The sequence below is a fragment of the Balaenoptera borealis genome, assembly GCF_965194805.1.
Source record: "Balaenoptera borealis genome assembly, chromosome: 5".
In the NCBI taxonomy this organism is placed as follows: Eukaryota; Metazoa; Chordata; class Mammalia; order Artiodactyla; family Balaenopteridae; genus Balaenoptera; species Balaenoptera borealis.
In genome coordinates, this window is record NC_138862.1 from 97,274,805 (window position 1) to 97,302,326 (window position 27,522).

The window sequence follows — 27,522 nt, forward strand, 5'->3', positions numbered from 1 at the left end:
GGCCAAAGGCTTATTCATAATGCCTCTTGACTAGAGCCCTCTGAGTACTGGGCTTCTTCTTGAAGTTTGTGGTGAGTTAATGACTTGAATCTGCAACTGGGTGATTACCTGAATTCTGTGCAAAATTACTTTGGTCTATGCACCCGAGTGTTTAGTTTTAACTTTTATAGGTATAGATACAGCAGAGTTCTGGGGGGGCGGGGAGGAGGTTATTTAATTCATCAATTAATGTTCTAGACTAGATTGTTTAGTCTTTGATAGGAAACTTCCTCAAGTTTGCGCTAACTGATTGACATTAACATTACCAGACTTTCTAGTTATTTACCATCAGGTCAACAACTCTGCAGCTTTTAATATTGATGTTTAAAACATTATTGCTACTATTGAATCCGAATAGCCTCGTTTAAGTAGACAAGACCTTAAAAATGGACACTTCCCATCTTAATTTTTGTTTAATAGGTATCCTGAGTAGTGATTAATATTTAGCATAGGCCAAACATAAAATCTCATGAAAAATAACAACACTAACATACACAACCATATATAATGATGACAATTTATGTCAATATTCTTACATATTTTTTACTTGTTCACAAGCCAGTTTTGGTATTTTACTTACGAAACATAAAGTTGAAATATGCATTGGCATGTGTTACCTAACACTTTAGGTTGACATATTTTGCACAACTGTTTACCAATTATTTATTTTCATTTGTTTTTCTTTAGTTTGGTCGGAAGCATCAGTGAGACAAATCTTATTATCTTCTTCAATTACGGGTGTGATTTGTTTCATGGTAGTGCAATGCAAACTGAAAAGGAATTTGACAATATTTAGATTAAAGTTTTTAAATTGCATTAATTTAAAGTGCAAAATATGTGAAAGTATACACTTACAAGGGAAGAATATCTGAACCTAAAATATTGACTTGTATCGTTTAGAAATATTATGTTAATATATGCTGTTCAATATTATTTTTCGTAAAAATCACATTGGATAAAATTAAGGCAATAGCACTCATTCATTCATAACAAGGAATCGAGCATTCTTAAAACCAATTAATCAGTTTTTGTAATAATTTACAATTGCTTTGTTCCTTTAAAGGCAGTACATTGGCACTTCTAAGATAACTTATTATTATTCCTTCTTTATTAATATGCATGCTGTCTGACTTTTTTTCTCTTAAGGATTCAAAGGAGGAAACATACATTTGAATAAAATATTTTCAAGCAATTAACCATTCTAATGAATGAACTGATAATGGAAATTGATTGTTCTCGTCTTCTTCCTTCTAGATCTTAGATGAGTTTTGCAATGTGAAGTTCTGCATAGATGCTAGTCAACCAGATGTAGGAAGCTGGCTCAAGTACATCAGGTTCGCTGGCTGTTATGATCAGCACAACCTCGTTGCATGCCAGATAAATGATCAGGTATGTTGTAAAGATTTTCTTGTCTTTCTTGGAGAGCACTAAAAGTATCAGTGAAGCCTGAAGAATAAAAATAACAGTGAGCTTCAGTAGACCCTTGTGGCCTGTTTGTCGATATGGTGAAAGGTAATGCCCAAATATAAGATGCAGAATAAAGTCATTTTCAGTACTTCTTTTTTGGGTAGTTTTTTGCTAGTAAATTTTGTGCTAGTAAACTTCATAAATGCTCCAGTTCTCTGGGAATGACTGAATGATTTAAAAACTGAATACTACTTATTAGTAGCTATTCTTTACCTTTTTTTTCCTTTGCCATCATAATAAGGAGACATTCATAGAAAGTACTGAACTAATCAAGAACATTGAATTTATGCAGAAATTGGAAGTGATACACTTGAAATATTATATAGATTTTATTTTAAATAATAGGTAGAGATATATGTATGATCTACGTGTGAACTTGTCTGATTATGCATTTGATTTGCCTAATTATAAATGAGAAACACTTTTAGATTAATCAAATAACATTTTTTGTTGTTGTTTATGTGAAATGTTTAAAAGTATCACTGCTGGAAATTGCCTTATGGAGGCTCATGCAGTGAGATTAACTTTAATAACAATAACTATGAAACAAGATCATGAAAATATCATGAAACATATTTTGCACTCAATAAAGTGAGGTTATGAATCTTGTAACTTAGTATGACAATACTTAAAGCAACAAGAACTTCAACCTGCTAATTTTTGTTTTATAAACATCGTTGAGTTAGAATATAGTTATATTATCATCGTTTATTTCTTTTAAACCGATGGTTATGTAAATCTAATATGTTTCAAAGACCATATTAAAATGGTTGCTTGGCAAATCTACTATGAAAATCACCACCAAGAAAAAGAAAAGTTTAAATTAGATGTTTCCATTTGAAAGCTGGTAAGTAATGCTAGCGTCATATTGTCTAAGACTCTGTTTCAATCATTGTTATGAGATTATTCTTTGGCGTTTTACCAGCTACTAGATAATTTTTACTGACTAAACTGTGTAAGAGGTAGTAAATTATAAAATTAGGTTTAAATGGGAATCATTTAAAAATCTTCAACATATATCAAAAATAATAAACCAGTCAATTGGTTTCTTCCCTTTGCTGTAAGAAAACAAGAGACATTATTGACAAAGGAAAACATTATTAAATTAGCTATTGATCGTAAGCAGAAAATATCCCAAGTCCGTCACATGAGTTACTGTCACCATCAACAACAAACATTTCTGAGCACTGACTATATGTAGGTGTGGGAATTACATAGGTGTTGTAAATGAGTGAATTGTGTGTGTGATGCCTCCTAAAAAAGGAACTGGAAGACCTCAAAAGGCAGCTGTAAGATGAAATAATGTACTTATATCATAATAATTATTTGCTAACCATATTTACTGACAACAGGAGCTATTTCCTTAGACAGATAAAACCGTTGTAGGATCAGTGAAAAGATGGTTGAAGAATGAGACTTGTGGCCAATACATTTTTTCATTTAATAGTTATGGGTCTAATATTTTTTAATAAATATACTCTTGTCCTTGGGAATTGTGATCTCATTTAAAAAGGAAACTATTTTGCTGTTCTTAAGTATGAATTAGATCGCTTATTAGAGTAGGCATTTATAATTTTCACATGGTTACTTTTGAGGTACACATTGTAAAATGCATTGCTTTCGAAAGAAAATATGATGGTTTTGTATCTTAATGAAGAGCACGTTTACATATTTTAACTGAAGAATCAGGGAAAATAGTTAATCAGGAAAACCATAAAAGGCTAATATTAGACATACACTATTATTTCTGTAAGTTCTCATTTTAAACTTATGTATTATGCTGGCAGAAATCTAAGATGGTAAGAGAGTGCCTATCAAATAACATAGTTGTGAAACTGACATTCTATGGCCAAGTAAGTTCACCCGTAAACAACGAGAGGAAAGTCAGAGGTAAAAGTCAGATTTGTGTGATAGACATATATGCATACAATCACACTTAACCCAGTTGACAAGACAAACGAGAGCAGACATCAAAATAGTGTATGCATCTTTTCTAAAAGCCAATTAAGACTAGCAATTCCAGGAAGCTTTGAAATGTGAATGTTGGACTAGGTGCCATGATAAAAGAGCTGACTAGAGAGATTCTCTAGGTCTATTTTTTCACTCTGTTTTCCGTGAGGAATAGGAGCTGCCAAATGGTGAATAAGCACAACTCATCTCATAATGAACGCTCCCACTGTGTGAGATATTATTTAATATCCAGATATAAAGAGACACCCTGGATCAGGAGTAATTATTAAACATTAACAACATCAACTCACCTGCACACACAAAAGCAAATTAAGCACGCGACAAAAAACTGTAAAAAGTGTTCCTCTTTGTTCTGATTCTTAGATAGAGCTCAAGTTTATAAAATGAATTTTAAATAAGTCCTGGGCTTTAAAAATGAAGAATTTCAGGGGAATCTTTCAACTGCAAGCTAGTCATTGTAATAATTAGGGCATCCAACAAAGAAGGGAAAAGATGACCTAAAACGAAAAGGAGGGTATAAATTATAGTTTACTTTTTCAAAGATATGTATTTTTAAAAATTCTAATATTCAAGATCAAGTTTAGTCAATTTGGATCAGTTTTATAATGATGTGAAGGAGTTCTATAAAAGAGAATTAATGTGTCTGCTAAAGGTGATAATACAGTTTGATAATAGTGGGACAGTCAAAACACGTTGTCTTGGATAAAACTTATATTTGATTTGTTTGGGGTGATGAGGTACTTAGAAACAGCCTAGGTTTTGATTTTCAGGTAAAGTTGATAAAGCGTGCAATCTGTTTTGTATCATAAAGACAAAGGTTATTCCATGAACATTTTCCTAATACCTCTCTACAAGCATTTTATTTGAGGGGATTTTTCAGAGTTTAAATCTTCCAATAGATTTCTGCAAGTTATTTTATTGCAGATTTCTTTTTTTCAGGCCAGAGTGAGCTTTGTGGCAGCTTTTTTCTTGACAATGCTGCCTAGAAGACTCGAGTTTATTGTTTTTAGATGTCTTTTTCATTTCATGTTTTCAAAATTATTGCAGTGATGTTTTTGGAGATAGAAATTCTGAAAACACTGGCATACTTGCTAAACCATAATTTCTAAGCAGCCGCAGCTTCTGACTGATATCCTTATTCCCCCCTGAAAATATTGTATTAACTACAGTAATTTATCTTTGTAAAAGAAGGCCGCACCAAAGACACTAGTAAATTAAGTCACACTCCAGTCATAAAATAGTAGATCCACTAAAAACACCCAAGGCTCTTTATCCTTGAAGTCCTAATTATTTTTTCCCTTATTGCTTAAAGTTTTTGTATAGTGTTACATAGCTATACTGCTGTGGCACAGCCTTTAGCTGGAAATTTTTACTGAGACAGACAATGCTTCAATATCTTTGCATTTTAATGGTCTGAATTATCCCTGGTTGAGGATCCAGAACTGGCACTGGGAGGTAGATCAGGGCAGGAGCAAAAGCAGAGAATTGGATAATGAAAGTTCTTTCCAGAATAGGTCCTCAAGAGGACCAAATATGTAGAGGCAGCATGAAAATGGTTTATTAATTATTCAGAGGTTTCATTACATCTGGAAGCACCCATGTGTTTAATGTCAAGTAGGCCAAACACCTAGATGATTTACTGAGTGTTTTTTTTTAAATCTGGATATTTTGATGTCCCTTTCTTTGTTGTCTTGTAGATATCTTACTTTTACATCCATTTTGATGGGTCGATGGAGCATGTTGCATTAGATTTGTTCTCACCCTGCTCCTGCCTTTCCCTCCATCCTTTGCTGAGTTTCCTCAGACCTCCACATTGCTATACCCTTCACCTAGATCAAAGGCAAGTGGGCCCACAGACCCCCTAGGTACCTCAAATCAGGCCAGTGCTTATCTAGGATATGTTCACAAGTTTAGTGTACTTATGAAATAGCTCTCTGGACACAAGTTTTCCTCTAATACTTCTTCATGGTGAAACCATTTTGGTTGTAATCAGACAGGTCACTATGGCCCAATTCGTGTAAGTGAACTTTTTCGACTTACACAAGCCCTACCTTTCCACTCATGATAATGAGAAAGATCTGGGCATGTGATTTGGGGTAACATTTTATAGGTGTGCATCACAGAAAGGAACGCAATTTCATTCAAGCTCTTGGCCTGCCCTAACATGGTCTACAAGTGGAATAAAGTTCTCAGAAACCCAAGACGTTATTAATCTTGTCATTTACACAAGGTGATAAGTCCTTTCATTTTTAAACAGGCCCTTGACAGCTGGTATTTAGTAAGTAGACTAAGAGAAGTCTGCTGTTCCCTCTGAAGAAAACAAAATGTGTCTATAAGAGATTATCTAATACCTGATGTATATTTTGAAGAAATAAGATCTAGAAGAAGGAGTGCCCTTCAGAGAATACAAGTCAGAATTCACGTAGGGGATTCTGCCAGCTCCCTTGTCGTTGAGGAACAGCTGCAAGATTCTACAGTGTTTTCAGTTGGATCAGGCATTGTTCTCGTTTGTGCTTTACCTTATAAAGTTTTAACTGCTTCCAGGACCATCATGGCTGAACTGGCACACCCACTTTCCCTCTCCCTGGGTCCACGTCAGCAGCGCTATCAGGCTGCTGTGACACTATAACAGTATTATTATTGCAGGCTTATTATGGACTCAGTTATCAAGTTATTTTCTTTGGCTTTTTACTGAAAAAAAAATGTATGCCTACATCATTCAATTAATGCAATTTGTGCAAAAAAGCAAAATGTAGTATCTTAGCCTTTCTCTACTTTTTAAACATGTTTGCGTCAACTGTCAGGTAATTTGTTAATTTGCTCTTCCTTTACAAGGATTTCTGTCCACATTTTCTATGACCTCTTTTGATGTTAAAATTATTATTGGCTTTGGCCATTTTCTTTGCTTTGCTTTTAAGTCAAGTTCCACTTTTATACCAAAGTTATGCTCTGCTGTTTTAAGATGAATGCCAGCTGGCAATACCCAGAGACTGGCTTTGTGAACGGTGCCTAAGCTGACTTTGGGGGGATGCTGTCTGGCTGATAAGTTACTTCCTTCACCCGAAGATGAAGCTGTCTCAGACATAGTCTGTCATTTGATATTTACATGATAAAACAAATAGCATCCCCTCCCCACAAAAAAGTTTCCCTCATGTAATTATGCCCAGCACACAACCCTGCCATAGCACTACACAGACTAGGAATTTTTACCAAGATCCACAAACCACATAAATTGAAAAAAGATGATCTGCACATTCTAAGTAATTAATATTTGCATGTACACAACACTTTTCATTCAGGAAGATCTAAAAGCATCACAACCATACCAGACTCCAGCTATTTCTGGAATGGTACCAAGAAGATAGTTGTCAGAATTCATTACAAGCCAGTCATCAAGGAGGAAAACATGTTGGTCAAGAACACAAGAAACACCTCCAGCCTAGTAAAAAACCCAAAGAGGATCTTTAGCTTCCTCACTTTCCAAGCATTCTGAAACTGTTCAGAATGATCAATTTTCATAGAGTCAGACAAAATGGCCACATTAAAGACAGGTGGCTAATGAATATTTCTTGTGGGGTCTGTAGAGAGATCCTTAGAGGTTATTTAACAGGACAACTTGCAAGGCTTCCAGGCTGGGTACACTGTAGGCTCCAGGTATAATAATGTGTATCTTTATCAGTTGCCCTGTTCTTGCAAACTGGAGTCAACAGTCAGTCCTTTCTGTTTTGTTTCATCCAATAAATTACACTTGGCTTTCTCTTCATGTTCTTAATGAAGAGATAAAGATGTGTGGGGCAGAACTTCTCCTTCATTAATATTTTTGTTCTGAAAATAGCCAGTGGATACATATAATTTTGTTTTGGAAGCAGATACAGCAAGACAGTACCTGACATTTCTCAGTTAATATCTTATAGTGTTTAGACTGTTACCTTAAAGACAAATTCGGGATACTATGTCTTTGGAGGAACTAAGGAAACTAAGGATGGTTTGCTTTAGCAAAGTTTGGCCACGATAATGCTCCCATTCTGTTGGACAAATATCTTTACATTCTGTCATCAATCTCTGTCTGCTGAAGACACTTTTAGCTATCTCTTACTAATCAGGATTAGAATGTGTAATACGGTCCTTCTTTCAGAGGTTAAAAACTTGTCACCCCTGCCCTCCTGAGTAGGGGTTTCCCATGTTGCTATGGAAGGATCAGGGGTCCAGAGCAAGTCTCCTAAAGCCAGCACATATGCACACGTTGTCTCTGTGGACTTGATGTTACCTCTGCAGCACCAAGACTGGCAGATGTGCTCATATCAAATATTGACTTTGTTCAGACATGCAAATGGTCACTTATCTCCCCTTCTATCCACACTCTAAACATTAAAGCTCCACTCAGCTTTTCCTCGTCTTCGGACTGGTAAATTGAATGAAGCTATAGAAAATAAAGCATTCAGGCTGATTGTTCGGAGGTGGGAGGGAAGAAATCAACTGTCTACTTCAAAGTGAAAAGACGGCAATAGTCTGAAAAAGTTGTCTCTCGGTACAGATTTTGCAGGGAGTACATTTCTCTATTATTTCAATTATTACAACTTCCTGAATAGGTTGAAGGTCACTCATAATTCACACTTCTGCCATTTTCAGACATGCCAAATGCAGTCTATTAAGCATAAATAAAACTTCCAGTGCTTGACCAGGAAAAATAAATGAGAATTCATAACAATGAGTCCTTATTCATCTTTTTAAAAGTAAATGATGTTTTCTTTCTTTCTTGTTTTCTCTGTGTGCACTGAATTTTTCTTCTGTCTCAGTAATACAAGCATAATACTTTGAATCGATCCAAGCATAGCAAACTAGACAGCAAGTCTGATCTGACAGATTCTAGATTTTTCTATTTTATAGGATAATAAACAAGAACCCACATTATTGCCATTTATAAATACAAATGGTAGCATCATCAATTTGATGGAGGAATAGGTTGAACACAGGCTGTGACAGTACAAAACAGAATTAATCTGAAAGTCTTTTATAGCCTATTGCCTTTGCTATCAGAATGCTTAAAACTGTCCATACTCTCTTTTAGTGGCTGTCCTCTTGGGCTTAAATAACAAAAGAAAATGAATATTTAATAAAATGTGATTAATTTCAGTTCCAACTATATATAATAAATAGTTATCTATAACATATATTACATATAATATGCAATTTATAAAATATATAATTGTATATAACTTATATGATATATAATAGAATTAATCATATGCCATTAAATATTAATTTATATTAATATGTAAAATATGAGATTACTAATATCTTGTGCAGATTTTAAAATGTCCCTAAAATGTATACTTTGCCACATTTATAAATCACATATAAAATATATAATATATCCAAGCACATATATACTAATATATAACGTTGTATGAAAATATACATTTTGGCAGTCTAAAATTTGCTAAATCAAATCCACATCACCACTGCCTTTTACCTTTAGCTTAGCCTTATGAATATTAATTGAACAGATATCCTTTTGACATTTGGAACCATTTCAAGGTTTGATTAAAATAAATTAAGAATAATAATTATTTTTTAGAGTAATTCCTATATACATGCATAATATTATATTTATGCCTTAAATTGTGAATTTCACCAGTAGTAAAAGTGAACAATTTGAGGGATTTCTAGTTTTATCTTCAAATATCTGAATGCTTTAGAATTTTTTAAAAAATATTAAGAAATTTCACTAGTGTGATATTTTGGCAAATTTTAAAATAAAAGAATATAGAAAGATCTATTAAACCATTTACTATAATATTTATTCTTATAAATTAAAGTATTCAGGGATTTACATATAATATCCATACTTACAAGGACAGAGATAAAGCTTTCTGGGAAAATTAAAAAGAGTCCAGCAAGATATTGGAAAAATTAAATTTTTTTCTATGATAAAATGAAAAGACCACCTCCACTTTCAAAAGTTTCCGATATATGGAGAGTTAGGTCATGTTCATAACATGTTGTGTTTCTGGAATTTGGTATTAGCTACCAAATAGAAAACTCTAAAGGAGTTAACACAGTTTTAAAATATTTATCATGACTTTTAAAAAACGGAATTCTCATATAATCCTATTTTCTTATACTAAAAGGCCCCATATCCTCTAATTTTTCACCTTATATTGGGAGAGATTGTGTTCTCCCTTCTAGTAGAGCATTCTGAGAGACACACAGCAAAATAATAAATCAACAGCCCTTTTGTATCCATTCCAACTTTTTCTAAGTGTTTGAGATTTTGAGCCCCTCTTTAAATACTTGAGTTGAATTCATCACAAAATCCCAGATCCAGGACATTTTTATTTTGGTTCCAGATAACTTTTGCCATAAAACTCCCTGATGGAAGAGACCTGTTAACTCTTTTACGGAATTTAACAGAGGAATTGATTCCCTTCCATTTTTATCTAACACAAAACCCAGAGAGGTTATATTAGTCATGTCTCTGCTTTGGGTACGTAACTCAGATGACATGTAATTCATAGGACTGCAATATATAGCCGAAATTTTGAGAATACACTGATTTTAAAGATGTTATGATTACATTTTTATAAGCATGGTCAAGCATACTTAATTGACAAACCTGTGGGAGAAGCTACATAAATCACTTCCATTCTTTATTATATTTTTATTTGCTGAAAGACCTATTTTCTAACATAAAAGCATAGATGCGATAACTTTTTTTTCTGAAAGGCTTGATTCCTCCAACATTACATTCCATCTTTCCCCCGCATGATTGTTTTGAGGCAACAAATTGTCATTATGTTTTCATTTAAACTACTTCTCTCACTTCTCAAACGCCTGCTGGTGTATTGTTATTGCTAGAACATAAACCAACTTTGTATGTAGACATCTCTGGATTCAAGCATTCAAATTACACTTTGGGACCATTGTAATTATAAGAGCAAAGACATAATTTTGCTTAAGTCTCTGTAAAATCCAAAGAGTTGAGATATAATGAAATGGCAAGTGGTAACAACACCTTGAAAAAAGCACTGCATTTCTAAGGGCGGTAGATGGGGCTTCAAGGCACATTCTTACTGCGATATGAGGAAGCACGCCCAGAATCTGCCCTCATTACTTCGGGCTCTTGCCAGTTCTTTTCAAACCTCAGTTTCATGAGCACCATAAAAATTCACTTAAAATCGAAAAGAACACCCTGAAGTTAAAACCCACTCTGCTTTGCCTTGCCTTTCGTGGCCTGGAATGTCACCTTTTACCTCCAGTAAATAAAGCCAACATCAACGCTCTTCCGTGTCTTATTTTTTATGCACTCAGTATTCTTCACGTGACAATCTGGACACTTAAAGGGAAATTACAGTAGTGATCTATGTCCCGGCAAAGAGAATTATCTTTCTAATGTGTAGTTACAGTGTATCCATCACTTTCTTTTGTTTCTTGGACTGTTCACACTGGATTGAGTAAATCTAAAATGGAACTAAAAGAGACATGATTAATAGTGGACTCCATTATTCAAAAGAAATAATGATATCGTAATACTTTCTTCCAATGATCTGGCATGTGTGTCTCTGCAGCATTCCCCAACAGAGACAATTGTACTGTTTTACGGTCTTTCGGGATATTGTCTCTTTAACCTCACTGTTTCCGAGAAGCCACTGAAAAGTTCGAATATGTCACAATTCAAATATCAACATGTTGTTGGAAAGGAAGCTAATAAGTTAAACCTTTGAGAGATGCCAAAAGAAGAGGTGATTCAAACTGTTGAGAGAAGTCTATTGTTTTCTAAGGGGAAATAGAACTCTAGAATGAAACAGGGCACTAATAAGCATTTAACTGGAAAGTTTAGGGGGAAAAAAGCAAATGCACAGTTTTGTTTTTGTTTTTTTTTTAATCTGGTAACTTTTTGAGCAGAATTATTCCTCTCAGTGTACTGCCGGAGAAGGGAAAATGTGAACGTTAGGGTTAATAAGATACAAACTGTAAATTCTCTGGTTTTTATAGAATCAGCACATAACAAGGAGTAATTTTCCTAAGATAGTCTGGATTTTATCTAAGGATAGAGATAAAGAATCTTAGGTTGTATTATATTAGGGCAACATTTTATGTTTGGCATTATTTTCTATAAAGCAACTTCATGTGGTTAAATTACTGTTGCATGAAAAAACTGATTTTATTTTGACAGGAAAGAAACTAAGCAGAAAATACTCCTCATTGAGTTATTTTTTGAATTTAGCACAGTTTTGTGCTCTGGTCTTTTTAAAGAAAAATAAACAATTGGAGTTCAGAGCCACCTACTGGAGTGAAGAGGCACGTACTTATGTTTAACGTCCTCTGCTTTTCAAGAGATAAACAGATAAATATAATTAAAGTTATGCACATTTCTGTTGATCTTATAAAACGGTAAATGACTCAACTTTTCTCAGTTTGAAATAAGTGGTCCTGCAAGAAACCACAGGTAGAGCAATGTCTGCTCAAAATAGATCCTTCCCATTTCTTGGTAGGGTGTGCCAATTTGTGTTATGTGATTTTTCTCCCCATTGCATCGAGACTGAGCAGGACTGAACCCCTAGTTTTGTTGTTGTCATTGTTGCTTTTGGTGGTATTTGTGTGTGTGTGTGTGTGTGTGAGTGTGTGTGAATGTAATTGTTCTCATTTTCACCAGTTAACTGTATAACTTTATTCTTTCTTTCATAACCTCTATCCGGTTACGGAATCGTTGTTTAATAAATAATCCTAGAATAGATTTAAAAACTAAGAACATATTATGTGAAAAAGAAAAGGCACCTTAAATATTTTCATGATTAAATCTTTTTTATATTGAGATATAATTGACATATAACATTATATTAGTTTCAGGTGTACAACATAATGATTCGATGTTTGTGTATGTTACAAATCAGAATTAAATGCTTTTATAAATGAAGAAACCCGGAATCCTGGACAAGTAGATTGGGCAATGACCTACCTAGGGTAACCACGCTGGTCAGGGGAGAGGTAGGCAGCTCTTGGAAATTATAGGTCAGGGTTTTTTCCACACTTGCCCCACTGCTTTTTAGTCAGTTATTAATGGATTTCTTAAATCCTTCCTCTCATCAGCATTTTGCTAGAAAGTAAGAGGAATAAGCACCACCCCCAAACCCTGGTAAAGGAATCAATTGAAGGCATAATGCCTGCTTTCAAAGAGTGGGATCAGGGTCTGGGTCATGAAGGCAGGTCCTGGACCTGTGAGTGGCACTTTTGATTGGTAAAAGAGGGGTTAAGTTTTTAAAAAACAAAATGCTCTCCTTTGACTATGTTCTCTACAGATCTTGTTGCCATGATTCTCTATGTTGTGTCCCTCCAGCCTATTACCTTAAAAGCTCCTTGTTGAGAAGGTGCTACTTTTGAGAACGTGCTCGAGGGGAGTGATTGTGCCCCTGCCCGCCTTCGCTAGGCCACTCCTGGATAACGCAAGACACATTCAACTCTCTGAGTATGTGTGCGGCTCCCTAGAGTAAGGAATTCAGAGAAGGGATTGTTCTTTGTTAAGCATTACACAGGGTGTATGTGACACGGCAAGCCTCGCATTAAGAAAAGTTGATTTGTGAAGTGGGAGCTGGAAAAGATTTATGAATTGGCAGGAGAGTCACAGCTTTCCATTTGTCATCAGAGGACTAGTTCTCAGTGTATAAAACAGGAAAGCTAGTTCTTTTGATGAAAATAAAAAGGAATATTTTTGTTAAGGTATGGGAAAATGTACAGTTACCTTCGTGTAGATCTTGCCCTTTCTTAATAGTCACTTCTCTGTCTCTCCCCCCTCCCCCACCCCTTCATTGTCTCTTGAAGATATTTTATAGAGTAGTTGCAGACATCGCACCAGGAGAGGAGCTCTTGCTGCTCATGAAGAGTGAAGACTATCCCCATGACACTATGGCACCGGATATCCACGGTTAGTACCACTCCCGCCACCATCCGCGCCACCCTCATTTGGAGATTGTGATGGAGCATATGCCGAAGGGTCCATCACACTTGGTACTTGTTAGTTTCCCTGGGTAGTCAATGTCAGTTTTAAGAAATTCCTTCTCATAGCGTCGCTGTTTTCTTGGTATGACATCTGGCTAATATTACGGTGAAGCTAAAGTAAGCAGAGGTCTTCTCTGAAATGGAGGTCAGGGGAATTTTGAATATTTGGACTGAGACACCACATAGGTAAACCTTTTGTCAATGCCTTAGACTATAGTGAGAGTCCTTTCACTGTACAAAAGTCATTTCAGGGAGCTTGGTCTTGGGCTTTTGTATATCTAGCAGTTGTTTCTCCCATCTAATGTTCTGTTACTGGGAAAAGTATTTCTACTTGAGTAAAATCCTAGCCAGCATGACCATATGGGAGAGGGCTGGAGGGATGAGGATTGGGAGAAAAGTACAGATGAGGAAATTTTAGAGCCAGAGGAATTTGTATTTGTCAGAGACCTAGTCTAAATTAATGAAGGGGGGATCAAAAAGAATTATAATTACTAGTGATGTATATTCAGGTAAGAGTAAAAGGAAATTTTATTTGTGTTGATTTGTATTGTTGGGATGAGCGTTTAAGACTGTTTTCTTTCTTTTTCCTGTTTCCCTCCCCTCATATAATGTGATTTGATTTAGCATAATCTAGTGGTGTCTCTAGAGTGTTTTTATAGTTGGAAGGACCACTGGGAAGGGTTACCAGTGAGAGGTGAGGATGGCTCCACTTCCCATGTCTCTGGCATTCCAAACAGGCGAACCTCAGCCTCTGCATCTGCAGCTCCTGCAAAGAAAGCTACCACTATTGGCTGGCTCTTTACTTGAACATTTTTCTCCTTTGGCTGAGCTGCATTCTGCCTCTTTGTAGATTATACCAGTTGTATTTTGAGGAGGCTTTTGGAACTTGTTTTCTTCTTGGAAACTGTGACAAGTCAATGGCCTCAGAAACCCAGACTTGTCAACTAGCCTGGTAGAATTTGAGCCTGAATGGGGAGCCTGACCCAGTGGGAAAGGGCTCTTTGACAGTAGGGAGTGCTCAGATGATAAAAAAAAAAAAAAAAAAAAATTAATTTGGGCTGTCTCTGGTATAAGGCATCTTTCATCAGTGAATGTTTGCTCTAAAAAGGTTTTCAAACAATTATTTTTTTAAAATATACATGGTTAGCGTACTATTCTGAAAAGCCTAAATAGAGGTGACTATCTTTCTTTTAGGGCTACCATTCCTAAATTACCTGCCTTTACAACACTCTGGAACCCATCGGTTGCTTTTCATTTTCAATGTGTCATACCCATATCCATACATATACCCGATATGTTAAATATAATGTTTATAATGTTTACATGGTGATTTGTATTTCATACTTCTAGGATTTAATGTTTCTTAGAAAAGAGAAAATAAAACACATGCATTGTACACCTACCGTATGCTAGATATTTTATGCTCTCCATTTAGTGTCTCATTTAGTCTTTTAGACATAGATCAAACCTGTAAGAAAGGAATTATTTCCATTATACAGATAGGAAAACGAGGCCATATAAGGCTGAGTAAATTGGCCAAGACCACATGGCTAGAAAGTGGTAGAGGCAGCATTCAAACGAAGGTCTTGCTGTCTCTAAAGCCTATGCCTTTTCATAGGCCTGGAGGTTGTTTGTGTTCAGACTGCTGGCTGAGATCCTAAATTTAGCTCTTAAACATATGAATAGCGTCACAAACTATAGGAAACGTTTCCATTACCTAGTTTATGTTATTGAGAAACCTGTCTTACAGCTGAGGTGATTTATTTTAAAATAGCTCCCTCTTCTTTAACCAAGTCCAAAGGTGACAAACCCTACTGAATCTACATACTAATTTCTTTACCTTTCTGGCCCCTGTGTTATTGGTTTAGTTTAAACTAAACCAGTATCGTATACTGCAGCAGCGACCCGTTTGACCTCTCTGCTTGGCTTCTCAAGCTGCAATGGGGCATTCCAACTTTCAGTGGCTTTCTGTACCCTTCTTAGCATGGACCTAAAAAGCCCCTAGTGACCTGCTACCCTCTCTAACTTCATTTCCCACTCCTCTCCTACATGCACCCTATAAACCTGTCACACTTTACTACGGCTTTGCCTTTCCACGAGCCTGCCCTGCTCTTTCTTGCCTTCGTCATTGGTCCATGGTATTCCCACCACCTGAAATGTCTTCCTTCATCCTGCTTCACCTGGCTGATTCTTCCTCATTACAAAATCTTCGCTGAACCTCTCTCCCTCAGGAGAGATGGATTTGGCATATTCCTCTGGGCTCCTAACTTAGGCCTGTGCATGCATCTGTCATAAGATGTATCATACTAGTTGTTCACATGTGTATCCCCTTGGGTTTCTTATGTATTCATTCCCTAGCAAAATGCCTCACATTCAGGAGGTGACTAAAACATTCCCTCAAAAACATTCGGTCAATGAATAACTGGATATAGGTCCTGGCTGCAGGTCTGTAACACAGGGGTGATGTATCGTGTTGTTGTCCTCTGTGTCTTTCAGCATTGTGAGCTGTTTGCAGGACTTCTGTGATGATATCTGTGTGATCAGTGCATAGTATGGCCTCATGAGTTGGCTGAAAGCTATTCCAACAAAAAGAATAGAAACAATGGCGTCACTACCTGACACTCCATAGCCTTGTTATCTCTGGTCCCCACTATTACCATTTATTTACCTTAGTGATTTAAAGTGCAAATGCATGATATGCTGGCTATTTAACAAAGCCATGCCAATTAGCACTGGCCCTGAGGGAACATAAATGAGCCTAGAAAAGTGCTAAAATCAAGCTGTGTCACATTATAAGTAATGACGAATGTTAAAGCATTTCCAAGTTTATTGATATTAGCCAGGCTTAAGTACGGCTCAGATAGGGACTCTGTCCCATGTCCCGTCCAGGTAACATGGCACAGCGAGAAGGGTGTGGAACGGAGATGTGTTCAAAGTCTGACATAACCACTTAGCTCTATGATCCCTGACTGGTTACTGAACTTCTCTGAGCATCAATACCCTCATCTGAAAATTGGGATACAAATCTGACATATAATTCCTCACGGTCAGGTTTTAGGAATATCAATAATCCATGTACAGGGTTGAGGACATAACGATGCTCAGTAAACGGTCATTATGACTTTTAATATCCTGTGAATATTAAACCTTGGAAAGGTTTCGTCATAAAGTTTTATCTGATAAGAAAGCTATATACGGGAGCCACAGCAATCACTTCTGTTATTGTTGTAGGCTTTGTCCTGGCTTCTTTACATTTATTATTTCTTTTTTCTCTTTTCTTTTTTTTTTACCACACTGCACGGTATTCGGGATCTTAGTTCCCCGACTAGGGATCAAACCCGTGCCCCCTGCAGTCGAAGTGCAGAGTCTTAACCACTGGACCGCCAGGGAAGTCCCTACATTTACTATTTCTAATCCGTGTTAAAATAGAAGTGGTGGAAAGGACAACCAAATAGTTTCTATTATGTCTTCCATAATTCGATAAGAACTGCCAGTGTGTGGTGGCACTCCCTGATCACCTAGTTCTGATAACACCTGAATTATTTTCACAGAAGAACGGCAGTACCGCTGTGAGGATTGTGACCAGCTCTTCGAGTCCAAGGCTGAACTAGCGGATCACCAGAAGTTCCCATGCAGTACACCCCACTCGGCATTCTCCATGGTAGAGGAGGCCTTTCAACAAAAACTCGACAGTGAAAATGATCTCCGAGAGATACATGCAATTCAGGAGTGTAAGGAATGTGACCAAGTGTTTCCCGATTTGCAAAGGTTAGACATGGCATGTTGCACTACAAAAACGTGTTTATTTACTCTACAGCAAAATGTTTATGCTGAATTTTCAGAATTGATGCAAATGGGAAATTTGGAAGAGCAAGGAGCTGGACAAATGTGTTAGTCACACGTTCGGAAATCATTTTCCCCTGGAACTTCTCACCTGTCAAATATTTTCAGTGAAGTTAGAATTAGTTATTTTGATGCCAGATAGAAAATAATACTTTTATTATTTAAGGAGGGTTATTGGCAATTAAAAGTTTAACATTATAGGAAAACGTAACTTAGCGGAGGTATCAAGAGTAGACGAGGCAACGATGATGTTAATTAATCTAATTATACACCAAACAGAAAAGCGACCCTCTAGAAACATTTAGACGATAAAAAAGAGACTGTGCTGGTACTTACTTAATGAAAGATTAAGTAGTCTTTTGATAGATCAGTGTAATCTGTGGGTTTAATTTCAGCTATTTATCTAAACTGCACACATATAAAAGAATAAGAGAAGCATGTTCAGTGAAGAAAATATTGAATTTTCAAAAAGGGAAAAAGTAAACATGATCTAAATGAAATAATTCTATAATACTTATTTTTAACAAAACGAAAATCATATTTCAGTGATAATATTAACTTTTCATAGCCCTTTGAATTTAATTCAAGAACATTTTTAAAATTTCTGTTAAAGAAAACAACAACCCTGGAACCTATGTTTTGAAAACTGTAGTGATAATTATGCTACAAAATGGTCTTTCAGATCAGAAAGGTGTTTAACCAGCTAATAAGTTTTTTGTTTGTTTGTTTGTTTCTACCTAATGGTTTTTGCCTTGGTCCACAAACAATTTTAATAATTGTATTCATTACTTTGCTTTTAAATCTGGAACCTATACTCAGAATTTCAACTGAACATAAAAACACTGTGTTTAAATGGGTATGGGAGTATATCAGCCGGCCTTAGTCAAGGATGTGAATTACTCACAGTTTGTCTTGGACACCTCACCTCTTTTAATTTACCTTTTTGTTTCCTTTCTTTCCTTAGTGCCTCCTCTTCCTCTTTCTCCTTTCACCTCTGTTGATTGCCCCGCATCTCTCTTCTCGTAGGAAAGGGTTTCATATGGTAGTCATTCCATTTTAATGCATAGATGACCAGAAAGGCATCAAGTATAACCCATTCCTTGAGGAGACTGAGTCAAAAGAATGAATCTGTTTAGCTTTGAAAATTCAGGCTTAATCTAGCTATTAGAGAGAAAACATTTTGGGGGCTAAGAGGGTTTTCCCAGTACCCTTTAAACTCATCTTTACTACTTAATATAAACCCACATAGAGAATAAATCTGTTATGTATGTTTGGTAAAACATGGATTTGTAATCAAAAACCATCACAGTATGTCTCCTAAATACATTGTGTCCAAATTAAAAACCAAAATGAAAATACTTTCCTTACCTGCTACTAAATAAATACCAGCAGGTAAGAAAAGTACTTATACTGTAAAGCCATATCTCTGATGCCAAAGAGTAAGTATATTTCCTTCTATTTTGTTATCAAAAATAATGGACAGCATTATAAAACAAAAATTGACAGACTGAACTCTAAAATGTTGTGTATAACAATACTTCTTAGGTGGAGAAAACTTCTTACTGTGACTAGGTATAAGATTAAGCCTGAGTCAATGCTACTTAATGCCAAAACCAACTGTCAATTTAGCTCCTTCAGTCAAACATTCAGTAGAAAAAAATAAGGAAACCTAATTATCTGGCATTGGATGAACCCTCAAAACTCACTTTTCAGTAGCTCAGCCAGATGGATATAACATGTCACTATGCGACCTGATATCAGTCATCCAGGTGATATTTTGGGTTATATAATTTAGCCAGTGCAGAACCTATGTGCCCTGAATATTTTCCACTTTATTGAAACCGATATTGTTTTATACGTTAAACAAATTCCTTTGTTAAAAAAGGAACAAAGAATTCCTTTCTTGACATGATATATTATTCTGTTCTGTATCTTTTGTGTAAAATATTAAGAAAAGAATACCATCCTCCAAAAAAAAAGGGGGCGAGAAACAAAGGTTGATATGCAAAAGATGTAAAGAACCCAGAAGGCTATAAATTGGGATAAAATTCTATGAAAAGTGAAGTTTCATTAATGACTGACTGGATACTTCTGTGTTTATGAAAGCAATGAACATTTGCTTTTGCAAGAACCACTTGCCTTTTTATTGTCTATCACTGATTAGCTGACAGCTGATCATTCCATGGAACAATATGGGTTTTATGCTGGATTAGAAGAAGCAAAAAAAAAAGAAAATTTCCCTACTTTGCTATCTTTTTCCCCCTTTTGTGATATGTACTATACTCTTAAAACAATATCACACCCTTGGAGTTAGGAGGCAAGAAAAAGTCTCAATGTATAGGACAATCTTTTACCACTAGGTTTCAGAGTTTATGATTTGAGATGCATATTGGAATATAATATATGCCATAAAATGGCATGCCTTGATAGTTTGCTAAAGACAGTAGTACGAATAGCAATCTGTACAACGATTTTGGAAGATGTCCCTGACTCAGTTCAATGTTAACTGCCATTGTTGATATCTTTCTCTTAACTCTCTGATTAACATTTCAACTTGTGTAACAAACAGAGGATTACATATTGTAGATAAAGATAGGGCCGTTCTTGTGACTCCACACACCTGTACTCTCCTGGTACCTTTTGTTCACAGAGATATCGCCACTAGTGCTCAAATAGAATAGCATTACCAAGTCGACTGACTCATAGGGCAGGAAAAATAAGTTCATGTGCCAATAAGAATAGAAGTGGAAGGAGGAAACTGAGGAGGAGAAAAATATGGAAAGGTGTTTCTAATTTATCAAGATATGAGAAAGGGCATATCATTTTTTCACACACACTCCCACGCACATGGTGTGTACAAACACTGGATAACATATTCTAGGCACACAGAGGTCTTACTTGATTCTCAAACTTAGGGTGTTCATTTCACAGAAAAATAAAATATAGGGAAGAAACAGTGCTCGCATGCTTGGTAGTTAGTTGTTTTTTTTTTTTTTTAATACCTTTTTATTATGGAAGATTTCAAATACACACAAAACTAGAGAGGGCGGTGTAACAGCACCCACACACTCAGGTTCAGTAATGATCACACGAGGCCTATCTTGTCTCAGCTATACTCATTTTGGATTATTTGAAACAAATCCTGGACATTATGTCATTTTATTCATAAATAGCTCAGTATGTGTCTGTAGGAAGTAAGGACTGTAAAACGTAAGTTCATTTTAAAAATAATGGTTCCTTAATACTATCAAATATTCGGTCAGTGTTCAAATTCCCCCCAGTCATTTCATTATTTTTAGAGTTTTCTGGTTTGAATTAAGATCAAAATAAGGTCCATCATGGCAATTGGTTGATGTCCTTCTTATATTTCTTAATTTATAGGTTCCCCCAGTCAAAGCCAGTAAGTCTCTCTCCCTCTTTCTCATTACAGTTTATATACAGAAGATACTGAGTGTTTTTTCCTGTAGCATTTCCTCCAGTCTGTATTCTGCTGATTATATCCCCTTGGTATTGTTTAACGTCTTTCTCCATCTCCTCTGTTTCCTGTATACTCATAGTTACATCCCAAGCTGTGATCAGATTTAGGCTCAGTATTTTAGGAAGAATACCTCATTGATGGTATCATTTGTTTCCATCAGGAGGCATATAATGGATTGCCTAGATTCATTAATTCTTTAGGGGCTGCAAAATGAATGTATTCTAATTCCCCCGTTCTTTCATTATTTATTATCTGGATTAATTCTATGCAGAGAAACTTCCCCTCATTGTTTATTTGCTCACCCTGAAGTACAGTTCGTATAGGAAAGGCAGGATATGTGCATGAGTTTTTCCCTTTATTTACTAGTTTCCAGAATAATGATTTGGCTTCTCAGCATCTTCCTGGGGTAACTGGCGAGGTTCCGTTTGTTTCTGAGTATCATTATCGTTAAAAGATGAGATTATTACTCTTACTGACGCTTACATTTCCCCATCTTTAGTCAGTGGGTGTCTCTTCAGGTTGGCACCCTAATTTTTTTGACACGATCTATAACTCTCTTGCTTTTTGCCGTAACAAGACGTTCAAGGCCCATCTTGTGTATTTCATGCTTCACATTTGAAACAGGCTATTTCTCTGAGGAGCTCTGGTTACTTTATTTGGGAGTAGTATCCTAATGTGTTATGTGTGTGTGTTTAATTAACAAAAATGTTGCAAACATCTTCTGAATATCACAGTAATCCATTATCTATAATATTTACTTTTCATTATATTCATGCAGATTTCATATTCAAATTTTAGAGAGGGAAGGAAACATTTGAGAAGGTAAAATAGTCTAAGCTTTAAAACATAGAGAAGCTATGCTTGTGAGAAAATTCTAACCCTGTTTTTCTTTTGAGGGGCTTTACTAGTGCATCCACTTATGATACACTTTTCTTTCCTCCCTAATTCATAGGTTGTATATATATAATCTTAGGTTATAGTATATATACATATATATATTTTTCTAGATAATGTTTCTATCTATATCTACTTCTATGTCTATATGCATACATGTTCATTCATCGGTCCATCTGTCTGACCATCCATTATATTGGTTGTATTGGGAAGTTGCTTGTTGAATAGTTAGCTTACAGCTCACTTTCCCATATGGTGATTTGAGTAGGAATAAAAGTGCTTTTTTGAATGTAAGGGTTATACACGTTAGAATAGCTTCCTGCATGTTCTTAAGCACTTTCTTAAGGTTTTCTATTTGAGTGTTTGTGTTTGAATTAAGTGGGTAACAGCAATACATGTTGCGGCTAGAACTGTGTAATGAATCCAGAACTGGACAAATCGCTAGTTGTTTATCATTCCCCTAAATTGGCACCTAAACTCTGCTAGCTGAATCAGATTTATTTCCTAACAACAGGGGTACTTCTCTGTATGGCTGAGAGACACAGTCTAGGGAATATAAAATGTACTTTTGTCTGTTGCAAGCCTGTTTCCTCTCTTTCTTCTCCGGCTCAACTCCTTTCCCTCTTCTTTCTTTAATTGCCAGTTGGATTAGTAATAAAATGACGTTCTGTTTATGAATGTGTTCTTGGTCACCATGTCCTATTAAATCAATTGTTCTCTTAACAGCCTGGAGAAACACATGTTGTCACATACTGAAGAGAGGGAATACAAGTGTGATCAGTGTCCCAAGGCATTTAACTGGAAGTCCAATTTAATCCGCCACCAGATGTCACATGACAGTGGAAAGCACTATGAATGTGAGAACTGTGCCAAGGTACAGTGAATTTGTAGACTACTTGGCCCCTCTGTGTCATCCTGCTCTCTCTTAATCCATCATTTGCCACGGTATATAAAAACAAGCCTTGAGAGGGGAAACTATAAATATCCTGAGAAAAGTAGACGGAGTGTTGTGTGCTACAAGGCATTAGTACAGTGTATAGAAACACTTAGTGGGTATCCTTTTATTTTTGTAAGGGAGGAAGCAAGGCTTGATGGTGAGTTCCAGAACTAAGTGTCAGACATCCTTGGTAAATTCCTGGTTCCGCTACTGGCTTTCCAGCGTGGGGTTGTTTTATAGCCTTATGGAGAATGAAAATTGTATCTAATGCACATTACTAATTTCTTTTAAGATCAGTTTCTGAGGAAATCCCATAACGTTTCTGAATGCCTATTCAGAAAGAATGGGAGACTCCTACATTTGCAGATTTTTCCACCGAAGTCCCCACCATAAATTATGACCCGGTTCTAATTAAAAGTGTAGTGCCTTAGTGGCCAGGGCTGAACAACGTAAGAATGAAATGAAAGCCCTTCACCTTGACCGTAACTCTGAACTACGGGAACGGCAATTCACATCATTGAATTTTCATGTTTCTCAATTAACTAAAAGATGTCCTGGTGTCATGAAAATTGATTTCTCTTTCCAAAAACTTTTCATAACATTTGAATATCTTTTCTCATGCCAGTGGAAATTGGGACATTTGACCTTATCTTTAGAGATGTTTTGCTCCCTGATGTGTGGGTAGCTTTTTCTTTTTCCTATTTCTTTTTTTGTTTGTTTGTTGTTCGTTTGGTTGGGTTTCTTAGTACCATGTCCGAAGGAATGATTTTAGCTTAATGGTAACTTAATGAAACACTGTGTTAGAATTTATGCCCTAGGGGAACTCCTTGAATAGATTTGGGATACTTTAGTCAAAATACCCCCAATTTTGTACGTAGTGTGTCTTTGTTTAAAGGGTGTAAATAGCACACCATTTTTTAATAATGTCATGGCCTGCATTTTATTATCCAACTCCATTCACTCTAAATAGGATCAAAAAACCCTTGAATATGCTCTAATAATGCCATTAATTATTTTGTTCAACTGATACCAACGGGTACTTTGTGCTAAGTGTACAAAACTGAATAATTTGTAAGTCCTGACCCTAGAGAGGCTGACACTTTGGAAATACGACTTTCTTTCGGTCTTTGGGTAAACAAATAAAAACAAAACACATACACAAAATTCCTTCTTGAGTTATTCCTGGTCTTCTTTCTTGTGTCCTAGAATTAAGTTTCTTGATTAATCAGTACTCATTTCCTAGCAGGTTTTCACGGACCCTAGCAACCTTCAGCGGCACATCCGCTCTCAGCATGTTGGTGCCCGGGCCCACGCGTGCCCGGAGTGTGGCAAAACGTTTGCCACTTCGTCGGGCCTCAAACAACACAAGCACATCCACAGCAGTGTGAAGCCCTTTATCTGTAAGTTTTTCACACTCCAGCCCTCCTTCCTGCATCTGTCTCTTATCCAAAAGGCACTATGATCAGGAGGGTGGGCCACGCATGGCCATGAGGGGGGCCTCTGAATTAGCGATTCATGGTCTCATCCAGTTGGGCGATTTTCTATTACAAGAAAATCTTTTATAACCAGATCTATGGTGTTTTGTCTGTGATGCCTGGGGTGTTTTCTTTTAGATGGAATCAATAACAGGTAGAGAAGTCGTTAAGTAATGTAAAGGAAGCCTCCCCAGGTTGTGGGATTTAATAGAGACAACGAGATTTGTCTCATCCTGAAAATGTGTGTGGCTTTGTAAAACAGCAAATCGCAGATACCACTAAACAAGGTGAAGTGAGAAAAACCTGTTCTGGATCAGAAAGAGCTAGAAGAACCCTACCTGGCAAGGAGGCTTATTAGGACTCTGTGTGTGTATGTGTGTGTGTGTGTGTGTGTGTGTGTGTGTGTGTGTGTGTGTGTGTGTGTGTGGGGGTGGGATAAAATGCCCTTTAATCTACCCTTTGTTGCCGATCACAGGTTGCAGATCGGTAGTTCTCAGTTACTTGAAAAGCAGAACATTTTCACTTTGATGCTGGACAGGCTGCTTCTATAACCCACTGCACTGAAGCAGATTTACGGGCAGTGTATTTCCAGGGGACATCCAATCTGACCACCTACTTAGAATATCCTTGTACAGAGCGCTTTAGTACAAGTACAGCTTAGCCCTCATTTGCTTCTCTTGTCCACCCACCCTTCTTCTCTGTATTGTGCTGAAATGTTTCATATGGAAAATCAGTTGTTCTCAGTCCATCTGGGCAACGACTCTGGACTTCTTTTCATCTATTGCTCGGCTGGGCATATAAACATAGTGACTCACTGAGCTGTGTTACAAAATTTAAGACAGATTTTGGATCCAGATAAGCACAGAACTGGATGAAACATACTCAGGAGTTGGCAAAACCTCTGACTTGGGAACCCTTGCAAAACAGTTTCTCTGACAAATATTCGATGGTTTGTAGTAGGTATATGAGACACTACTACAGGACCCGATGGAAAAAAACCTTATTTTCAGTGCCAACATGGAGATGCCAGAGACTAACGCTCCTCCTTTTCGCCTTTACAGAGCCCTCTTTTGTGTTTCCAAGCACCAAGAGAGCTTTTCTTTCGCTTTCCAGCTTACCCTAGCATCCTGTTTTGCTCATATGTTCTTCTGTTCCCTGGTGGAGTAAAGAGGACTAACAGAGAAACAAAAGGGTGCTCTCTAGTCTCCCTTGAGGAAGCTCTGTTGAAAGTCATGGGAAATAAAGTATACAATGGAAATTTTAGACTTCTTGTCTCAAAAAGACATTCCTGACTCTAGGTCGTAGTGCCCTAAATTGTACTTGCAAGTGCTACAGACATCCATAGTTCATTTATTTCTGATTTTTCAGAAATAAATTTTGATAAATTTCTCACGTTTTGGTGGAAAATAGGGAGAAATTGACCACAGTGAATTACGATCACCCATTTAATGCTTTCTTTATTATTTAAAGTAAAAGTCAGAAAATAGACATTCCTATCATCTAAAATTCTGGGATCTGGAATTTTAATTGTGTTGAAATCAAGTGTTTTGCTTTAAAGCACTATAGGGTGTCCCTTTCCAATCAGATTGTGCAGACTATTTCCCATGAATGTATTTTCAGTAATTATTGGTAAATTTAAATAGCAGATGGCATTCTTCAAATATAAAATCTGACAGAGGACCATGGGGTAATTGTGAATAATAGCCGTGTAATTTCAGAACAAAAGAGGAGTTGGTGTGGAGACTTTGGAGTGGAGGAGGTTCACCTAGAGTTGATATCTGTTTCTCACCAGAAGGCCACACACCACGATTTACCCCCCCTGGTGTGTTTATGGCAACTGTCTCTTATTACAGTGTGCCACCAAGCTTGAGCCCAGAGTCATCAGTGCTAAGGCAATTACTCACTGCCTTTACAGAAACCTCCAGCCTTCCCAAATAGAAACCACATGCTCTAATAGGCTGAATATATTCAAAATACCTCTTAATTTGTTTAATAAGTAGAAAAATGCAATGTTAACTGCTGCCTAATTCCTTATTACTGAGAAGATTACAGTAGAGTATAGACTGCAGCATCAATTGAGCCACTTACCTGGAGGTCTGGTGGTTTGTGGTGAGCCAGGCCAGATCTTCAAGTGAGAAAAACAAAGCCTCTGCCTAAGGAGACATCCCGGATTCTGTGTTCTTGAGACCTGATACAAACACCATTCGCTGGTGTAACAGAGCCTACAACCAGGAAAGTCAGATGCACCTCTGTTACTCTTGATTTTCTTAAATCTATCCAGCTATTAGAAAGAAGTGTAGAGAGCAACATTTCTTTGGTACAACATTGCTAACCTTTCAAAAACTTATACCTTGTTTGAATAACCATCGAGATCTTTTCTCAACGCCTTTTAATGCCCAGAGGAGAGGTGTCACTTTCTTAATGAGTGCACATTTATAACTCCATCAATATTTTATTTACTATTTCTTGTTATTGCTCATAGCTGAATTAGTATAACTAGCGAAAGTCTCATGTTTCTACCCTCTACTTCATATGGTTTTAATTAGTGTATCAAAGAATTTAAACAGTATGTGTATTTATTGTATATGGTTAACTAGTATATATTTTTAAAGCAGACTCTGGTCAATATTCCAGTAGAATAACTTGAAAAGAAATCACTCACATCTTCTCTTCCCATTAAAATGCATGTTATAGTCTCTACAATGTCATAAATCATTCCACAGTTGAAAGCTCCTTTAATATTACTAAGCACATTGATATGTGTAGCAATGCATTTTAATTGTTAGTAGTAAAGGAAATAGACATAGAATCACTTGGTACTTCCTGTTTGGTTGTGTGTGGGGTAATCCAAGTTCTGGATGAGTTTTGTATGACTGAAGGTCTATAAAATCTTCTTTGAATTTTCTTTTTAAATTGTTATTGTTTTGACTTAGGAGCTTAAAGGCAGTTGTCACATGAAAGAAATAAATGTTGCATTTTGTCTTCAATTTAATTTCTTATACAAATTGGTTTCAACAATTACCAACAAGGCATATCATGTTTCTGCATGTATTAAACGTGCACGGAAGCATGAAAGTAAGCTCACACATAAAGGGGACTCATCTTTATTAAAGTAACGTAAAAGGTGTGATGCTTGGGAAATGGAAACTATAATCCTGCCAGGCCGTGAATTGAGTAAGATTCCTACCTAGCAAAGGAATTATTAAGGGTTACGGAGTTCCATCTTAAAATGTACTTAGATCTATTCACACATATATGAGGAAGAAGATGTTTTACTTTTCTGGCAAATTCTCGGGGACGAGAGTTATTTCCCAGCTGCACCCACTGCTGTGTTCTTACTGGATTATGGCATTCAGCGCACTCTCCCCTGCTTACTGTAGTTGGCTGTACCACATAGAAGTCAAGCCCGGAGATAACCCGTG

At 36.5% G+C, this 27,522-nt stretch overlaps 1 protein-coding gene across 11 annotated transcripts in view; it reads left to right on the forward strand.

Annotated features, from left to right (window-relative positions):
* The window catches only part of MECOM (MDS1 and EVI1 complex locus), a 286,040-nt gene that overhangs the window by 224,953 nt on the left and 33,565 nt on the right, over positions 1-27,522 (forward strand). For 7 of the 11 annotated variants that reach the window (XM_082393888.1, XM_082393889.1, XM_082393886.1 and 4 more), the window contains exons 2-6: positions 1,294-1,428; positions 13,297-13,399; positions 17,025-17,241; positions 22,415-22,562; positions 23,869-24,025. In XM_082393888.1, coding sequence (XP_082250014.1) covers positions 1,294-1,428; positions 13,297-13,399; positions 17,025-17,241; positions 22,415-22,562; positions 23,869-24,025 — 760 coding nt within the window. The remainder of the gene's footprint in view (positions 1-1,293; positions 1,429-13,296; positions 13,400-17,024; positions 17,242-22,414; positions 22,563-23,868; positions 24,026-27,522) is intronic. The other 4 variants (XM_082393883.1, XM_082393887.1, XM_082393885.1 and 1 more) reach the window with 1 other exon arrangement.